The 20,415-nt window shown below is 44.4% G+C and overlaps 1 protein-coding gene across 2 annotated transcripts in view; it reads right to left on the reverse strand.

The window, feature by feature from the left end:
- Window positions 1-18,881, reverse strand: part of LOC124593965 (caspase-1-like) — a 150,348-nt gene extending 131,467 nt beyond the window's left edge. The window contains exon 1 of one of the 2 annotated variants that reach the window (XM_047132312.1): window positions 18,496-18,881. In XM_047132312.1, the coding sequence (XP_046988268.1) occupies window positions 18,496-18,582 (87 nt within the window). In that variant the 5' untranslated portion in view covers window positions 18,583-18,881. Of the gene's footprint in view, window positions 1-17,948; window positions 18,089-18,495 lie in introns of those variants that run through there. The other variant, XM_047132313.1, reaches the window with a different exon arrangement.
- Window positions 18,882-20,415: the final 1,534 nt, after the last annotated feature.

A 20,415-nucleotide genomic window follows, 5' to 3' on the forward strand; every position in this document is an offset into this window, starting at 1 on the left:
TCAACTCAACGACTGCTCAGAGCTTGCGACCGACAGCATGAAATGGCATTCAGCCGAAGGCAGAAGATCGTGATCCATAGGTTGGTCAGGAGCAGCTCCTGCCACCAGCGATCGGCCGGTTGACCGGCCACCAGCAGTGCGCCTCGGCGACACAGAGGACGGCCGAGGGCGATTTCCGCCAGGTGGTGCTGTAGATGGGACACGCCTTGGCGGAGAAGGAGAGGAACTGGGTTTCTTTGTAGCCTTCTTTGAAACATGATGTTTAGATGAAGGAGGAACCGATGGTTGTGAAGTTGCGGTACGTAAAAACTCTTCACGAGTATGCTCTGTTTTCGAAGACTTCGTGTCTGACTTGTGGGCTCGAGATTTAGCAGAACTCGACGAAGGGTGAACCATAGAGTGGGCAGGCGAAAGCGGGGAGGTTGAACGGGCGATCTTTGCGCTGGCCAATCTGACGACCGTGGCACTAAAAGTGAGGTCGCAAGTCTGCGTGGCCGCCTCCTTTGTTGGCCGAGGAGAAGCAAGGACAGTGCTGTATTTTCCTTTGAGGCACGGTGGGCTGTCGACTGGCATAATTTTCGAGCAGCAAAGGTCGACACCTTTTCCTTTACTCTGATTTCCTGGATGAGCTTTTCGTCCTTAAAAACGGGACAATCTCGAGAGGAAGCAGCGTGGTCACCCATACAGTTGATGCAGTGAGGGGATGGAGGTGGACAAGCACCCTCATGGGCATCCTTGCCACACGTAACACATTTGGCCGGATTGGAACAGGACTGGCTGGTGTGATTGAACCGCTGACACCGATAGCAACGCGCAGGGTTTGGAACGTAAGGGCGAACGGAAATTATCTCATAGCCTGCTTTGATTTTTGATGGGAGTTGAACTTTGTCAAATGTCAAGAAGACAGTGCGGGTTGGAATGATGTTTGTGTCAACCCTCTTCATAACCCTACGAACAGCCGTTACGCCCTGGTCAGACAGGTAGTGCTGAATTTCTTCGTCAGACAAGCCATCGAGAGAGCGTGTATAAACGACTCCACGCGAGGAATTTGAAGTACGGTGCGGTTCCACCCGGACAGGGAAGGTGTGTAGTAGTGAGGTACGCAGCAATTTTTGTGCCTGGAGGGCACTGACTGTTTCTAACAACAGGGTGCCATTCCGTAATCTGGAACAAGACTTTACAGGACCTGCAATTGCGTCGACACCTTTCTGAATAATGAAAGGACCGTGGAGAAGTCGTGACCTTCATCAGACCGAGAAACAACAAGGAACTGTGGCAACGATGGAAGAACTGACTGTGGCTGAGACTCAGTGAACTTACGTTTGTGAGCAGACAAAGTGGAAGGTGAGGAAACCATTGCGGAAGAATCCCCCATGATTACCGGCGTCTCCGATGGCGCGCTCCTCCCTTGTGGGGGCCCTCTCTGAGGGCACTCCCGCCTTAGGTGATTGTTCACACCTCAGGTCACACCTCCCGACAAACGGACGGAGGGACCAATCGGCACTTTCGGAAGGTATCAGCTCGGGTAATCACCCCTCCCTGGGCCTGGCCGTTACCAGGGGGTACGTACGTGTCCTACCTGTCTACACTGGGCGGGGAATTACGCGTTACCCCGTCACCGGCTACGCATGGAAGTGCGTGGGTCGGCCTTCAGACACGCACAGGGAGGAAGAAAGAGAAAGGGAAAGGAAAGAAGAGGGGGTCTCAAACGCCGCAGCGGAGAAAAGAGGTAAGGAACAGAGGTAAGGAACAGAGGTAAGGAACAGAGGTAAGGAACAGAGGTAAGGAACAGAGGTAAGGAACAGAGGTAAGGAACAGAGGTAAGGAACAGAGGTAAGGAACAGAGGTAAGGAACAGAGGTAAGGAACAGAGGTAAGGAACAGAGGTAAGGAACAGAGGTAAGGAACAGAGGTAAGGAACAGAGGTAAGGAACAGAGGTAAGGAACAGAGGTAAGGAACAGAGGTAAGGAACAGAGGTAAGGAACAGAGGTAAGGAACAGAGGTAAGGAACAGAGGTAAGGAACAGAGGTAAGGAACAGAGGTAAGGAACAGAGGTAAGGAACAGAGGTAAGGAACAGAGGTAAGGAACAGAGGTAAGGAACAGAGGTAAGGAACAGAGGTAAGGAACAGAGGTAAGGAACAGAGGTAAGGAACAGAGGTAAGGAACAGAGGTAAGGAACAGAGGTAAGGAACAGAGGTAAGGAACAGAGGTAAGGAACAGAGGTAAGGAACAGAGGTAAGGAACAGAGGTAAGGAACAGAGGTAAGGAACAGAGGTAAGGAACAGAGGTAAGGAACAGAGGTAAGGAACAGAGGTAAGGAACAGAGGTAAGGAACAGAGGTAAGGAACAGAGGTAAGGAACAGAGGTAAGGAACAGAGGTAAGGAACAGAGGTAAGGAACAGAGGTAAGGAACAGAGGTAAGGAACAGAGGTAAGGAACAGAGGTAAGGAACAGAGGTAAGGAACAGAGGTAAGGAACAGAGGTAAGGAACAGAGGTAAGGAACAGAGGTAAGGAACAGAGGTAAGGAACAGAGGTAAGGAACAGAGGTAAGGAACAGAGGTAAGGAACAGAGGTAAGGAACAGAGGTAAGGAACAGAGGTAAGGAACAGAGGTAAGGAACAGAGGTAAGGAACAGAGGTAAGGAACAGAGGTAAGGAACAGAGGTAAGGAACAGAGGTAAGGAACAGAGGTAAGGAACAGAGGTAAGGAACAGAGGTAAGGAACAGAGGTAAGGAACAGAGGTAAGGAACAGAGGTAAGGAACAGAGGTAAGGAACAGAGGTAAGGAACAGAGGTAAGGAACAGAGGTAAGGAACAGAGGTAAGGAACAGAGGTAAGGAACAGAGGTAAGGAACAGAGGTAAGGAACAGAGGTAAGGAACAGAGGTAAGGAACAGAGGTAAGGAACAGAGGTAAGGAACAGAGGTAAGGAACAGAGGTAAGGAACAGAGGTAAGGAACAGAGGTAAGGAACAGAGGTAAGGAACAGAGGTAAGGAACAGAGGTAAGGAACAGAGGTAAGGAACAGAGGTAAGGAACAGAGGTAAGGAACAGAGGTAAGGAACAGAGGTAAGGAACAGAGGTAAGGAACAGAGGTAAGGAACAGAGGTAAGGAACAGAGGTAAGGAACAGAGGTAAGGAACAGAGGTAAGGAACAGAGGTAAGGAACAGAGGTAAGGAACAGAGGTAAGGAACAGAGGTAAGGAACAGAGGTAAGGAACAGAGGTAAGGAACAGAGGTAAGGAACAGAGGTAAGGAACAGAGGTAAGGAACAGAGGTAAGGAACAGAGGTAAGGAACAGAGGTAAGGAACAGAGGTAAGGAACAGAGGTAAGGAACAGAGGTAAGGAACAGAGGTAAGGAACAGAGGTAAGGAACAGAGGTAAGGAACAGAGGTAAGGAACAGAGGTAAGGAACAGAGGTAAGGAACAGAGGTAAGGAACAGAGGTAAGGAACAGAGGTAAGGAACAGAGGTAAGGAACAGAGGTAAGGAACAGAGGTAAGGAACAGAGGTAAGGAACAGAGGTAAGGAACAGAGGTAAGGAACAGAGGTAAGGAACAGAGGTAAGGAACAGAGGTAAGGAACAGAGGTAAGGAACAGAGGTAAGGAACAGAGGTAAGGAACAGAGGTAAGGAACAGAGGTAAGGAACAGAGGTAAGGAAAAGAGGTAAGGAAAAGAGGTAAGGAAAAGAGGTAAGGAAAAGAGGTAAGGAAAAGAGGTAAGGAAAAGAGGTAAGGAAAAGAGGTAAGGAAAAGAGGCAAGGAAAAGAGGCAAGGAAAAGAGGCAAGGAAAAGAGGCAAGGAAAAGAGGCAAGGAAAAGAGGCAAGGAAAAGAGGTAAGGAAAAGAGGTAAGGAAAAGAGGTAAGGAAAAGAGGTAAGGAAAAGAGGTAAGGAAAAGAGGTAAGGAAAAGAGGTAAGGAAAAGAGGTAAGGAAAAGAGGTAAGGAAAAGAGGTAAGGAAAAGAGGTAAGGAAAAGAGGTAAGGAAAAGAGGTAAGGAAAAGAGGTAAGGAAAAGAGGTAAGGAAAAGAGGTAAGGAAAAGAGGTAAGGAAAAGAGGTAAGGAAAAGAGGTAAGGAAAAGAGGTAAGGAAAAGAGGTAAGGAAAAGAGGTAAGGAAAAGAGGTAAGGAAAAGAGGTAAGGAAAAGAGGTAAGGAAAAGAGGTAAGGAAAAGAGGTAAGGAAAAGAGGTAAGGAAAAGAGGTAAGGAAAAGAGGTAAGGAAAAGAGGTAAGGAAAAGAGGTAAGGAAAAGAGGTAAGGAAAAGAGGTAAGGAAAAGAGGTAAGGAAAAGAGGTAAGGAAAAGAGGTAAGGAAAAGAGGTAAGGAAAAGAGGTAAGGAAAAGAGGTAAGGAAAAGAGGTAAGGAAAAGAGGTAAGGAAAAGAGGTAAGGAAAAGAGGTAAGGAAAAGAGGTAAGGAAAAGAGGTAAGGAAAAGAGGTAAGGAAAAGAGGTAAGGAAAAGAGGTAAGGAAAAGAGGTAAGGAAAAGAGGTAAGGAAAAGAGGTAAGGAAAAGAGGTAAGGAAAAGAGGTAAGGAAAAGAGGTAAGGAAAAGAGGTAAGGAAAAGAGGTAAGGAAAAGAGGTAAGGAAAAGAGGTAAGGAAAAGAGGTAAGGAAAAGAGGTAAGGAAAAGAGGTAAGGAAAAGAGGTAAGGAAAAGAGGTAAGGAAAAGAGGTAAGGAAAAGAGGTAAGGAAAAGAGGTAAGGAAAAGAGGTAAGGAAAAGAGGTAAGGAAAAGAGGTAAGGAAAAGAGGTAAGGAAAAGAGGTAAGGAAAAGAGGTAAGGAAAAGAGGTAAGGAAAAGAGGTAAGGAAAAGAGGTAAGGAAAAGAGGTAAGGAAAAGAGGTAAGGAAAAGAGGTAAGGAAAAGAGGTAAGGAAAAGAGGTAAGGAAAAGAGGTAAGGAAAAGAGGTAAGGAAAAGAGGTAAGGAAAAGAGGTAAGGAAAAGAGGTAAGGAAAAGAGGTAAGGAAAAGAGGTAAGGAAAAGAGGTAAGGAAAAGAGGTAAGGAAAAGAGGTAAGGAAAAGAGGTAAGGAAAAGAGGTAAGGAAAAGAGGTAAGGAAAAGAGGTAAGGAAAAGAGGTAAGGAAAAGAGGTAAGGAAAAGAGGTAAGGAAAAGAGGTAAGGAAAAGAGGTAAGGAAAAGAGGTAAGGAAAAGAGGTAAGGAAAAGAGGTAAGGAAAAGAGGTAAGGAAAAGAGGTAAGGAAAAGAGGTAAGGAAAAGAGGTAAGGAAAAGAGGTAAGGAAAAGAGGTAAGGAAAAGAGGTAAGGAAAAGAGGTAAGGACAAAGGAAGGAAGGAAGAAGACAGACAAGCACGGACATAGGCACAAACCATACTCCCAGAGGGGGAGAACGGGAAGGAAAGAGCCAGAGGTGAGGGGGGGGGGGGCGAAGACAGGGGATGGGGAAGGATGCGGAAAGGGAAGGTATGCAGCCCGGAAAGGAAGGAAGGCCACATTAGCTCGGGGCCCCTTGCTCGCTACGAACGTATCCACAAAAGAGTTGTGGATCCCCTGGGGGGATAGCTCAGGTTGAGGAGCCTAAGTTGGAATGGGTGACCTCTGTCAGTTCTGTGACTGGCTATTACAGCCAGTGCCTGATAGATACTTTGATCCTGAAATATTTTCCTGGTTAAGCATGGCTGCATTTATTGAGGTACTTGGGCTGCATCTATTGGGGTACGTGAAGTGGTAAACACGTTTTGAGTTCTGAAAGTATTCCTTTATTTCAAAATCCACTGCAGTGTCGTCTGCTGATAATGGAATAGGAATTATTTGACCGATTTGTTTTCGACAAACCAGAATTTTTCGCATGTGAACAAGCAACTGTATCAATGGAAACTCAGGTGCGCCTGTTAAGCAACTATTTTTAATGACCCAACGTTCTTCGGTACTTTTGTGCCATCAGTGGCTACCCGCTGATGTGGCAAAGCACGTCTGGATATTAAAAAAGTTATTTGCATAACAAACTAACCTGAATCCCCATAATTTTATCTGCAGACATGACTGCTGTCGGCGTTTCACTAACAATCTAATAACCTTCGACCTCCAGAGAGCCAACAACTAACGAAACAGGTTACGGTTATTTCATGCAGGGCAACGGAAGAGCAAAGAACCTCAACGCGTCCATGGCAGCATTATGAAGGATGTTTGACGGTAAGTGACTAGTTAGGATAATTCCTACCAGTAAACACTCCACTCCTGTTGCCTTGTAATGGAATACTGACTTATGGAACACCTCTGCTGAATACGGATCAAATCGGAACAAACGTCATCCTCTTTTAAACTACGCAACTCTGACGAACTGACGATTAAGAATATACAGATCTAGTACTAATACAACAAGTCTTTCAGGTGTTAAGATCAGTATTTGATTTCAGCTTTAAATGAGAAACTAAATTGCGGCTCCACTTCATGTAGTGCGAAACGGCAGAAACAACACAGACAAATGTTTGCAATTTCGTTCTTTCAATATATAGTTGGAGTTACCGAAAACAAATACTCTTATTCACGCCTAATTCTACGCCTTGTGTCAGTGAAAAGGGTCTGTTTGTTGCAACACAATGATATTTGAAACAATATTTTACGTATTACGATATTCGTCTTACCGACTTTTATTAACAGGAACGTCAAAACACGAAAAATAACCAGTAACTCCGGCAGCGATTCGCCCGCCATGCAGCAGCGCTACTCCCTGATTTACTGTCACTTAACACGTAGCGATAAAACGATTCAGCACCAGAGTAATTGAGAATTGCACTACCGAGTGGGCACCAAAAATATTGCTTTAAGACTAATTGTCTGCGCGTAACAAACAATTCGTCGTTTTCAGTCGACAATGGGTGCCTCACGAAACACGTGATGAACATTATTTGTTTGGGCCTACAAACTCAAAGAACGAAATATCAAGTACCTGCCGAATCACTAGACAAAATATGCCTGGCGAGACTTACGATGTACCAGGTAATCAAAAAGTCAGTATAAATTTGAAAACTGAATAAGTCACGGAATAATGTAGATAGAGGGGTACAAATTGACACACATGGTTGGAATGACATGGGGTTTTTATTAGACCAAAAAAAATACCAAAGTTAAAAAATGACCGACACATGGGGCTTCATCTGATCAGAATAGCAATAATTAGCATAACAAAGTAAGACAAAGCAAAGATGACGATCTTTACAGGAAATGCTCAATATGTCCACCATCATTCCTCAACAATAGCTGTAGTCGAGGAATAATGTTGTGAACAGCACTGTAAAGCATGCCTGGAGTTAGGGTGAAGCATTGGCGTCGGATGTTCTCTTTCAGCATCCCTAGAGACGTCGATCGATCACGATACACTTGCGACTTCAGGTAACCCCAAAGCCAGTAATCGCACGGACTGAGGTCTGGGGACCTGGGAGGCCAAGCATGACGAAAGTGGCGGCTGAGCACACGCTCATCACCAAACGACGCGCGCAAGAGATCTTTCACGCGTCTAGCAATATGGGGTGGAGCGCCATCCTGCATAAACATCGTACGTTCCCGCAGGTGTTCATCAGCCAGGCTGGGGATTATGCGATTCTGTAACATATCGGCGTACCTCTCACCCGTCACGGTAGCAGTTACAAAACCAAAATCACGCATTTCCTCGAAGAAAAAAGGCCCGAAAACGGTGGATGTAAATCCAACCCATACCGTGACTTTCTCGTCGTGCAATGGACTTTCCACGACGGTCCTAGGATTTTCGGTAGCCCAAATTCTGCAGTTGTGGGCGTTGACAGACCCTCGGAGCGTGAAATGAGCGTCGGTCCACAACACGTTACTCAACCAATCGTCATCTTCCGCCATCTTTTGAAACGCCCACACCGCAAATGCCCTCCGCTTCACTAAATCGCCAGGTAACAGTTTATGATGCCGATGGACTTTGTACGGATAGCATCGGAGTTTACGTCTCAGTGCCAACCAAACAGTAGTGTATGGAATGCCGGTGCGACGTGCGACTGCACGAGCGCTGACTTCCCCGTGCATGGACGAACCCGCTACAGTCTCCATTTCTTCCTGAACTGTCTCAGCAGCATTACGCCTTGTGCTCGGTCGGCCACTACGGGGTCTACAGTCTAAGCAACCAGTGGCTTCGAACTTCGAAATCATTCTCGTTACAGCTGCATTTGTCAAAGGACCTTTACCCGTTCGAATCCCCTTCCTATGGCGATAGGATCGTAACGCTGAACTAGCACATTCCCCATTCTGATAATACAGTTTCACTAAAAGCGCCTTTTCAGGTAACGTCAACATGCTGCGACTGCTGGCGCATCTGATTCTCTCATTACAGCTCCTTTCATACACGATTGTCATGCGCAGTCACTGACATTTTGCTGTCCAGTGCCATCTGTAGGACATTTTGTGAACTGTTTTTTTTGGTTCTAATAAAACCCCATGTCTTTCCAAGAATGTGTGTCAATTTTTACCCCTCTATCTCCATTATTCCGTGGTTTATTAAGTGTTCAAATTTATACTGACTTTTTGATCACCCAGTACATATAATCTAAGCTCTCTGGAGTGGGCGCCAACGGCATCTGTAGTAGTGTCACTGAACTGATGTTAATATGACGTGTAGATTTTGCTTTAGGCGAAAATACCAGAATGCACATCAGACGTCTACAAATGAACTAGAACAACAGTCACTGAGTAACGCTGGAGTCCTCCAGGCGGCACCCGTTGTATGAGTCACCACTATATGGAAATAAAGAGCCTCTAGAGATGAAATCTAGAGTTGCATTTGCTAGTAATTATTCTGCATTTTGTAAAGACACCACTGTTTACTTCCCCTTTCCTGTCCAAGTCACGAACAGTGAGGGGTATAAATTGTTATTAAGCCTCTATGAACTGGACTCCTAATTTTATGAAGGCCGGTTAAGGCCTAAGCGGCAGAGGCCGACACTCCGGAGCGCTAAGCTCAGAGGAGCAGTGTAGTACAATATTTGTATACAGTGTGTATAAAAATTAGTACAGAAAATTGAGAAGGTTGATAGTGTACGAGGATAAAGAGGGGAAATTTCGGGTAAGTAGCTTGTCCGGAGATGATGTTCCCGTACCGGCCTGCGTCATAGTCCTTTCAGAAGATAAACACAAGAAGAAGCAATATACAGGGTGTTACAAAAAGGTACGGCCAAACTTTCAGGAAACATTTCTCACACACAAATAAAGAAAAGATGTTATGTGGACATGGGTCCGGAAACGCTTAATTTCCATATTAGAGCTCATTTTAGTTCCGTCAGTATGTATTGTACTTCCTCGGTTCACCGCCAGTTGGCCCAATTGAAGGAAGGTAATGTTGACTTCGGTGCTTGTGTTGACATGCGACTCATTGCTCTACAGTACTAGCATCAAGCGAATCAGTACATAACATCAACAGGTTAGTGTTCATTACGAACGTGGTTTTGCAGTCGGTGCAATGTTTACAAATGCGGAGTTGGCAGATGCCCATTTGATGTACGGATTAGCACGGGGCAATAGCCGTGGCGCGGTACGTTTGTATCGAGACAGATTTCCAGAACGAAGGTGTCCCGACAGGAAGACGTTCGAAGCAATTTATCGGCGTCTTAGGGAGCACGGAACATTCCAGCCTAAGACTCGCGACTGGGGAAGACCTAGAACGACGAGGACACCTGCAATGGACGAGGCAGTTATTCGTGCAGTTGACGATAACCCTAAAGTCAGCGTCAGAGAAGTTGCTGCTGTACAAGGTAACGTTGACCACGTCACTGTATGGAGTGTGCTAAGGGAGAACCAGTTGTTTCCGTACCATGTACAGGCACTATCGGCAGCTGATTGGCCTCCACGGGTACACTTCTGCGAATGGTTCATCCAACAATGTGTCAATCCTCATTTCAGTGCAAATGTTCTCTTTACGCATGAGGCTTCATTCCAACGCGGTCAAATTGTAAATTTTCAGAATCAACATGTGTGGGCTGACGAGAATCCGCACGCATTGTGCAATCACGTCATCAAGACAGATTTTCTGTTAACGTTTGGGCAGGCATTGTTGGTGATGTCTTGATTGGGCCCCATGTTCTTCCACCTACGCTCAATGGAGCACGTTATCATGATTTCATACGGGATACTCTACCTGTGCTGCTAGAACATGTGCCTTTACAAGTAGGACACAACATGTGGTTCATGCACGATGGAGCTCCTGCACATTTCAATCGAAGTGTTCGTACGCTTCTCAACAACAGATTCGGTGACCGATGGATTGGTAGAGGCGGACCAATTCCATGGCCTCCACGCTCTCCTGACCTCAACCCTCTTGACTTGCATTTATGGGGGCATTTGAAAACTCTTGTCTACGCAACCCCGGTACCAAGTGTAGAGACTCTTCGTGCTCGTATTGTGGACGGCTGTGATACAATACGCCATTCTCCAGGGCTGCATCAGCGCATCAGGGATTCCATGCGACGGAGGTTGGATGCATGTATCCTCGCTAACGGATGACATTTTGAACATTTCCTGTAACAAAGTGTTTGAAGTCACGCTGGTACGTTCTGTTGCTGTGTGTTTCCATTCGATGATTAATGTGATTTTAAGAGAAGTAATAAAATGAGCTCTAACATGGGAAGTTTCCAGACACATGTCCACGTAACATCTTTTCTTTATTTGTGTGTGAGGAATGTTTCCTGAAAGTTTGGCCGTACCTTTTTGTAACACCCTGTATAGATTGTCTCTTGTACGAAAGTACACTCCGTGAATTTTAACAGTAAAATACACCAACTCTGGGAGGAACCCCTATTATTTCACTGCTGAGTACCTAATTTCGGTAACGTACAACCGACTGACGTAACAGTGCAGCAGCTAGGTACAGCAGCGGCTGCCGCCACCAGACTTAAGAACTACGCTAACGTAAGGCCAACTGCGTGCGCCTGCTGTAGAGATGCGGACTGTAAACAAAGTCTGGCTGGGTAGCAGACGTAAATAGCAGCCGTTTAGCGGCAGAGTAGTAAGTGGCGGGGCCCACGCGCACTGCAAGGCCAGTGACCCGTACAAGGCTAGCCGCTGGAGCAGCGAACAGGTCTGTCGGCCACTGTGCCCGCTTCTTGCTCTCTTTGGCAGCCGCAACCATCGGCACGTCCGGGGCACGGCTGCGGAGATACACATTGTAGCGAAAGTGCGCAGCAGCGCGTTTCGAATCGCGACTTTGAAGGAACGAGAAATTCTAAAGGGTCCTACACACGCTCCAACCAGACTGGACATGAGTAGGTGTTTTGAACGACCAACGAACATTTCTTTCCGGGCTGTCGGCCGGGTTATGAACAAATTATCTACCCCCACTCGAAACAACTAACTGTGCTGTGCTGTGTGTAGCGCTGTCGTGCCAACAGTCCGATAGTTCGTCTTTTGCTAACTAAGCGCGGAATTAAATGCTGTTCTATTATACATGACAGTGTGAGGCAGGAGAAACTTTAATAGATTTTCTGAAGAAAAATGGTTCAAATGGCTCTGAGCACTATGGGACTTAACATCTGTGGTCATCAGTCCCCTAGAACTTAGAACTACTTAAACCTAACTAACCTAAGGACATCACACACATCCATGCCCGAGGCAGGATTCGAACCTGCGTCCGTAGCAAAATTTGAAGACTGCTGGTGTTTGTACGACATGTCTTACGAGGAAAGTAGCACGTCTTAAGACGAATGTAGCAATTAGATACATCAAATGAAGCATTTTTAACGAATCCTTTAAGTTTTCGTGTGACACAGAACAAAACTCCGTGGACCTCCCATATTTCTGTTTTTCCGACACATCTAGGAAATTAGATCTAAAACCCGAAATATCGACATTCACTCGACCTTACTTCAGAAAATATGCCTGATGCTTTGTTGTAAGTACAGCCCATATCTAAGCCTGTTGCTATGAAGAGCACAGAGTGGGTCCTTTCGTAACAGCAGCTAAATGCTTCTTTTCTTATGTATTTGTTGTATATATTAGATTATACGCGCCACCACCATTTGTAGTCTTTCTTCGCTTTTGAAATGGGTTTTTTAAACTTACAGGACCCTCTTTTTGCTACATACAGAAATAAACTAAAGTGTACATGGCTATCTTTTGCCTTATTCATTTTGCTTCACCATGACGTACTTCCTGAGAAATCTATAAATTACGTTGCAGGTTTCAGCAACCATTTTAATTAATAATTTTGGTGATACAACAGCACCGAATCTGAGGGCCTCAACTTCTGCAAGTAGCTAGAACTAAAGTAGCTATCAACTTATCCTCTCTTTACTATTCCTTTTCGTTAAGAATGGTTTGATGGTGTGCAGCAGCTCAGAAATGCATGTATCATACATTCTAAAATAATTACGGTCATCATAGACTTCCGGCTCCTTAAGTAACAGAACGTAGGTTGATTTCCTTCTTCGCATTAGCCACTTCTTTGTCCATAGCTCTCTCGGCTTTTTTTGACCTTGTACCTCTAAAATAGCCGAGGGAAATCCCAGTTTGTGCTTGTGTAAACCGGAAGGAGATCTCGCAAAACACACTCAATGAACTTTAAACAACAATAGGGCGAAAACAAACTCAATGAACTAAATCACGACAACAGGGCGGCGTTGAAACCGCTGAGTGCTTTTAGCCGGACGTATGTAGCGTGTCAAAAAATTGGTCGGTCCGTCGGTCGTTCAAATTATTGTGCGTGTAGAGGCCTTATACAGCGTGAACCCTAACTCCGACAACTTCGGAAACTCTGGGATATTTTCTGTATATTTTGGTACAAAGGAGCCGTGCGTGAGCTCCAATGTCTCTCTACAGAGTAATTTCATTCTCGTGTATTTCTCTCCCTCTTTGTCTTTATATTGCACTGACAGTATCTGCATAACAGCGCAAACATTAACAACATGAGTTGTGTGCCTTGTCCGGAAACGTTCACTCAGGGTACTAGTGTGTTGAACACCGTAATGTCACCTTTCTTCATTACCCTTCGCCCTTGCATTCGTACTTACTATTCTGTCGCTGGGTTGTTTTGTCCTCAGTGTTATTTAAACGTCAAAAGCAAAACTCAGCAGTCTGGATACGTTTAATGATTCGAGTTGCCCGGTATGCACTTTGTATATGGATTCACTGAACGTAATGGAAGAGAGCCAGTTCGACGCTGTGTATAACTGTTCCCGCAACGAAGCCAACAGCATCAGTTCTCTTTTTTATTTTTTTTACCGATACGTAGAAGCCTCCTATGTGTTGTGCGTTCTGATAATGGTGTATTAAAGGCTTTTTCATTGTTATACTATAAATCAATTACACTATTTCTCTTGCAACGAGCCACAGAAGACAGGTCCCTTATACCAAAATAATCAGACAATATACCCCGAACACACAAAATTATGGGATGAGTTCGGGTTAACCCTACAAAGTGAACGTCACATTGAAGCCAAAGTACAAGTAGTTTGAAGCTAATCAGGGGATTCCGTGCTGTTTTTGTTTCTTTTTCGAATTTACTGTATTGCAAGTGCTGCTTTTTCTGACTTCCGTGAGAGCACAATACAGTGCTATCAACATCCCGTAAGTACAAACTTTTCATGGTCGGGCTTGTAGCAACACCACGAGTACAGTCATTTCAGACCACGAAAACAAAAGTATTTAAGAGAATTCACAATGAACAGTGAAATACTTCTTATGGTCGGTGCACTGTTCTCTCACATGGGGCGGACTGTGATAATGACCACCTGAAACCGTGGTCGCTGTGGCACATCCATAGCGTAGCCTGACGTGTAGGCTAGGTTGTAATTGACTGGTTGAGAGTCGGCCGAAGGCAACTAATTTGAGTACGAGATGGGGTTGTAATAAAGTAATCTGTAACGTAGTCCGCTATCTATGTTCGCGTCTATTTACTTTATTAAAAAAATTGCAATGTAAATTCGGGAAAGCTAAATTGGATTACAAATCTCTGACGAGTGTTATGGTGCATGTATGTACTGTACACATACGTTACACACACAAACTGCGAGAAGTGCAATTTGGATTGGAGGGAAGATGGGGGGGGGGGGGGGGGGGGGGCACACACTACGTAACTCTTACCACTCTTCAATAATCGAGGCAGCCTCATTAACAAAGGGATACTTTTGCACTCTTTGCTCCTTTCACGGCAGTGAAGGTACGAAAACGAATACGGAGATTTTGCTGAGTGATGGTGGATCGAGAAACCAAGCTGACCTCGAACAATTTCCGCTTTCGCCTAAAGGATCGAAGGATATAAGGATATAAAATGACAGACTAAGGCCTCAGTAGCTCTAGGATGGGAAAGATAACCGAGTGTCTTATTCAGAGGAACCGTCCCAGAATAATCCGGAAGTATTTTAGCAAAATCAAGGAAAATAAAAGACGGGGGCGATGGGGGATTAGATTCCTCTCGAAACTGCTGTCGCATCGATACGCAATTTCAGTTTTACGAATCAGCAGGATGATTATACGTTGGGTCTAAAAAGAATCCACATGGGAAAATGACTATGCTTGATAGCACAAATTTACACTCCTTCCTCAATTAGCTTGGCCGGTAATCGTCTGTCAATCTCACAAATGACAACTCTGACATCGATATTAAGTTATCGCCGCACTGCGCGGGTAAAGGACCCTTGAGAATAGCGTTTAGCACACTTAGGGCGAAGCCTGCAGGGTGGGGAGGGAAAAACCAGTCCCCAACTTTCGTCGTAACAATACTGTATCATTTACATGCTAATATTACTCCTCTAACAAATAAACTATTCTCGTTTTTAACGAAACATGTTTCACGAAATTATTTTAGCCATCGTGTTTTTCTGCATTTCCATTACTTTACTTGTACTCTTCTCTGAATAATTTGTTTACACACATTTTCGAAACGTTCAGCGTAAACAGTCACCCTACATGGAACTTTTTTCCTAAAAAAAATTTTGCTACAAAAGATTAATAATTAACTTTACCTATGAGAAACAGTACTGAATAAATGAGGATGAATGGCTGCAAATATTAACATATTACATCGAGAGTAGTTTTCTTCCAAAACTCATGATGCGGTAACAAATCAATGGAATAATATGCAGATCTATGAGTCTTGCAACATGGACTGCACAATATAGCCAAGTTGTATTTTAATTGCAGTTTAACTACTACGAGATATTTCACACGATATTGTCTTTGTGTGGACGTAAGCTGTGAAAATATCACTGTCTTTAGCTACTATTGTGACACGTCTCCAACCAGTGTGGAACAATAAGAAGAGACGAGTACGCGAATGGGCTTTGGTGAGTTGTTCCTAGGTGCGTATCATTACATGAACTTCAGTATCCATCAACTGTTTCCATGTCTAAGAACTGGAAATTTGGCAGACGTACCACTGGAAAACTTTCACAGAGAGGAGGTGAGTATCTTTGGGGTGATCTTAAAGAATGTGGGGCAGCCTCCGTGATGACATCAGCCTCTGGGTATAAAAAATAAACACAAAATTATCAATGTTTACAATGTCATTTTCCTGACTAGTGGTTACACAGCTTATCAGTTCTGTGTTCGGGGAAAATTTGAAAGAATAGAAAAGCACGAATCAATTTGAAGTTATTTTCCAACGTGCGTTACTGAGGAAACAGTACAACTTGGGCCTCGAGCTTTCTGCAATACATGATCGCTCGTTCCTCATTGGAACCCTAAAGTCGACCCACAAAAACGGATTCGTCATCAGCTAGCTGTAGCCAAACTATCAAAAAACCTACGCAACTGGCATTACTAGCAGTGTGTGAGTCGCATGTACGATCTTCGAAACTTTCTGGCAGATTAAAACTGTGTGCCGAACCGCGACGAACTCTGGACCTTGTTCTGGAAATATCCCCCAGGCTGTGTGTAAGCCATGTCTTCGCAGTATACTTTCTTCCAGTAGTACTAGTCATGCAAGTTTCGCAGGAGAGCTTCTGTGAAGTTTGGAAGGTAGGAGACGAGGTACTGGCGGAAGTAAAGTTATGAGGACGGATCGTGAGGCGTGCTTGGGTAGCTCAGTTGGTAGAGCACTTGCCCGCCAAAGGCAAAGGTCCGGAGGTCGAGTCTCTGTACGGCACACAGCTTTAATCTGCCAGGAAGTTCCCAATCAACGCACACTCCGCAGCAGAGTGAAAATTTCATTCTGGTGTACTATCTTTATCCTACATCAAAGATCTAGTAACTACCGTTCAGTAGTTCTATAACAGTTTCATTTAGCGCAGAAGGTTGATAACATTCACCTCAGTATCTCGTCCGCTACCGAAACCTTTTGTATACAAACAAAACACTTTCAGGACGGCGTTAAGGTGCACTCAGTAGATTCATCTTATTCGGCACTTAATGACCATGTTTCGGCACATCTGTCCGGTTTACAGTGATTTCCTGTGTTTTAAAGGCCGTTCGTTAACAGGGTGGACAGCTAGTTAAAATTTGTGTCATTTTTGTCATCGCGCCCATGTTCTGGTTGTGAAGACGGCGGCGTAACAGCACATATTTACCAACAGAAATCAGGTTTGATAATAACTAGCGCCAATCTTTTAATTGTCTGCAAGCAGGCCTGCTATTGACAGCCTCAAACAAACGAATGATTTACGGTTAATTTATTTACACACTCACGTCTAGGTGTGAGAACTGAAGCGCAATCCCACGTCTTCATATACATTCGCAGTAGAAATTTCATGTAGGTCAATATTGTCAATGAAAATTAGAAACGCTCTTTTTAATGTAAGTGTAGAGGTTGCAAACGAAATCTAACACTGAATCCTAAAAGCCGCTCGTCGTATGCACACACAAAATCAACTATTGTATCTTATTTTTACTATCACCAGCCACAACGATAAAAGAACGTTCAATAAAAATTATTTCCAAATCCTGCAGTATTACAGGAGCTTAATAAAACTGCTAATGCTGTTTATTTGTAGATGTACGAAATACATCGCCACTTCCATGTGATGTAATATTTAAGGTAAGACTATTCTGTTCGTTCCAAATAGTTAGCAAAAATTTCCGTTTAAGAAGGACCAAGAACGTATTTCGCGGTTATGCATTAAAATTTACGTACATCTTTTAGAATCTCCTGATGTCGACAACAGAACGCCAGTAGCTCTTGTTTAACTGTGCCTCTGCTCATTATTAACGACCCAGATTGATTGCGCATCACGCCACCATCCGATTGTCGTCTTAACAGGTTTTATCCTGTGGAGCGGAATGCACGCGTCTGCTTAACATGTCAGAAACGGATTGCAGTGCTCACGAGCGATTTTCACGAAGCCTTAAGTCAGTTACGCAAAAGTATTTTGTTGAAATAAAACGAGGCAAAAAATGCGTTACGGTTATGGTATTGACACTCGTGTCAACTAACGCCTGTACTACAGTCTCTACGTTTGAGAGTATGGGGCCCTGTGGTTCACATTGGCAATATCTATACTAGCAACATCCACGACGCAGCCCGTTAAACGCTCTGTCGCTGTTCAAGAAGACTGAGAAATAGTGATTCATAAAGCGAATATTAAACCCACTGTTTTTACAACAAAAACCAAATTAAGACGCATTTCTCGGGCGCATTGTTTTCGTGCACGAATTACAATGTATCAAAGCAAAAAATGTAAACTTTTGAATGCGTTCCACACTTTACACATAACACTGCCGATAAAGTTGCATCATGTACATTCAGAAACCAAACAAAATCGCGCAGTAATGAACACTAATCCAAAAATGTTAGTCACAAACACTGCTACCTAAACGGAATTGGACGTTAAAAACTAAGCTAAGAATTCCAGCTCTTCAGAAAATAAACCACCTGAGGTCAAGAAGCGCGGAACTTTTACAGCGTTACGTACAGCGCTGAAAAGGTAGAATAACGTGTAGTATCTTTCGTGGTTTCACCGTCTATACGGAAGAAGGACCGATGTCTACGTTTTGAGGTGCAAATCCCGGTACACAAAGTAAAAGCATCGAACAAAAGATGAAAAACACGGTACTCACTACAGAAGGTATCCGCTGAGCAAGCAGAAGATAAGCCACAATCAGCACACTGCGTCAGGAGCTCGCAGACTGCGCCGTCCACTAAAGCACAACCTCTCGCCTCGAAGCCGCAGCTGATACTACAACAGCCTGACGCAGCAGCTCTTCACTATGACGGCTACTACAGGTCCACGCGTCTCTCCCCTCCACTCCGGCGCTCTCCTACTACGAGTACTACGAACCACCCCCCTCCCGCAGTGTCAGGTTTTTGTCGCGCTGTGTACCGGTTCCGCTCAGACGGCGACGCCATCTCTCGCCGATAGACTAAAGCAAGCGTGGCCTTGGAGCGGGGAAGTTTCACGGTTCTGCTAGCAGCAGCTGCGTTCGCAGTCGAGGCGGAAGGAACAGCATTAGGTAGAAACGTGTCCGTGCAAGGCGTAACGGACACCAAATTTCACGAAATTATGTAAAAAAAATGGGAAGTTGACAACAGCAGGCAAAGTAAACAAGGGTACTCGCGGACCGGCTCAGTTACAAGAAAAAAAAACCGAGGTAGTGATGGACTCACCGATTTGTGCCTGTGCCATATCGCCTCCGAGATGAAGATTGTGAGGGCCGTGGCGATGGCTGTGCAGACGCAAGCAAGAACATCCATCACCAGGTCGGCCACAGCTTTCTGCTCGCAAGGCAGTCGCGTGAAGGACCCCTCCGGACTGCGCGCACCTGAAGCACCGACCAACACTTACTGCAGCGCGCGGCACACCGCCACCGACTGCTCCGTAGTAATAGCGAACACTGTTTATGCGACTGAGGCACCCCACTGCTGCTAATGCCGAGCCAGGGGTGTCCAAGAGCATGCTGCTATATTTGTCTCCCAGTGGCGACTGACCGTCAGCTGTCGCCAAATGAACTAGCCAACGAGCGCACGCGTTCGCTTCCGAACCAGTACTTCGTGCCAACTGATTACCAGCGCAACACAGCGCCAACAGGTGGACGAAAGAGCAACTAAGTTTGGCGCGCCTGCGAAGTCGCTGCTATCGTTTGGCGGATTCGCCAGCCGCCTCTGACGTCGCAGTGTATGCGTCACGCAGCGCAGGCGCACGATTCACTGAAGTCCTTTCCTGTAAGACAGCTGACCTTTCCCTGTTCCACAATGTAGTAACTGTTATTACAATTATTGAATCATAGCGTTTACACGAGAATGTCACTAAACCTGTGTAACGAATTCGTTTCGTTGCAAAGTGATGGGGAGTGGTCAATGCTGAAGGAAGTGAATGCAGGGGTGTGGGAGGAGGGTGGTCAGGGGGGAATGGGCAGATATTCAGCCATACTAGAAAAGTTATTAACACCACATTAGATGAAGTAATCTTTTCTGCAACATACTCTCAATGAGGAAAAACATTAAATTGCCCCATCTGTATAAACGAACAACACAGAATTTCTCTGCACACACATAAAAGAGGATCGTTAGGTTGTTAATAGTATGAGAGTTGCACAAAAAAGTACTTAGTGAATAATACGAAAGTGAACTAGTTTGTAACATCTGGGCGACATGTTATAACTTCTCATCTAAAACTCAGATTCTCGATTTCAAAGAAACATAAAATATTTCAAAGTAACACCACCGAAGACGTAAACGATTTGTGTAACATTAAATTGTCTGTATAGCTCAACGATCTTTGCGTTGTTCATTTGTTCATGCATTATTTATGTTTCGTGAACGTTGGTGTGATTGAGATGGTCTCCGCATTGCCAGAATTTTAGCGTTCTGTAAGTAAATGTTGTTATGAGAATATCTGTAACTTACAGAAATGTATCGGCTGCGTATTATGTTCTTTTCCTTTGACAGCGAAATTAAATGCGAAGGATAACGATGCAAATTAGCTGTCGAGTCGTGGTTAGCTAGCGAAACATAAACCGCGAAAAGTAACGGCAATAATAAAAAATAGATGCTACTAAACTTCAAACCATACGAATTTCTATTTTTCTCTTTGGAAAACTAGTTTCCTAAAGTAACATTGCTTTTAACGATCAGATACTTTCCAACTACGATTTAATAACTGGTAACGTGAGACTGCCGGTTCTATAGGAAAAAACTTCCAACAGATTAAATACGCATCCCTTTTTTCTGTAATGACGAATCAGTTGACAGAAAAAAACAATAATGAAGAGAGTCAATCTGATTAGCTCATTGGTTTCGATCTAAATTTTTTCTTCTGCTTGTTGTATAACGTCACATTACAATACTGAGAGCAACAACTGTTTAGATCTGCTTTAACACTCTGTAGCAGCTACTCATATCGCAGCGTCGCTGGTTTTGTTGTTTCGTAATTAACTGATGCTATATGCCTCATATAGTAAGTAGTCATTCGACAGATGTAAGCGAAGGCGGCTGAAAAAGATTGAGTTTGAAGTGTTATTTCTAGTTTTTTTCTTGTTGTTACCTGAGAATCTGCTTTATTGTATGCGTGTAAGAAGTCGCACATTG

Source organism: Schistocerca americana, chromosome 2 (genome assembly GCF_021461395.2).
Source record: "Schistocerca americana isolate TAMUIC-IGC-003095 chromosome 2, iqSchAmer2.1, whole genome shotgun sequence".
Taxonomy (NCBI): domain Eukaryota; kingdom Metazoa; phylum Arthropoda; class Insecta; order Orthoptera; family Acrididae; genus Schistocerca; species Schistocerca americana.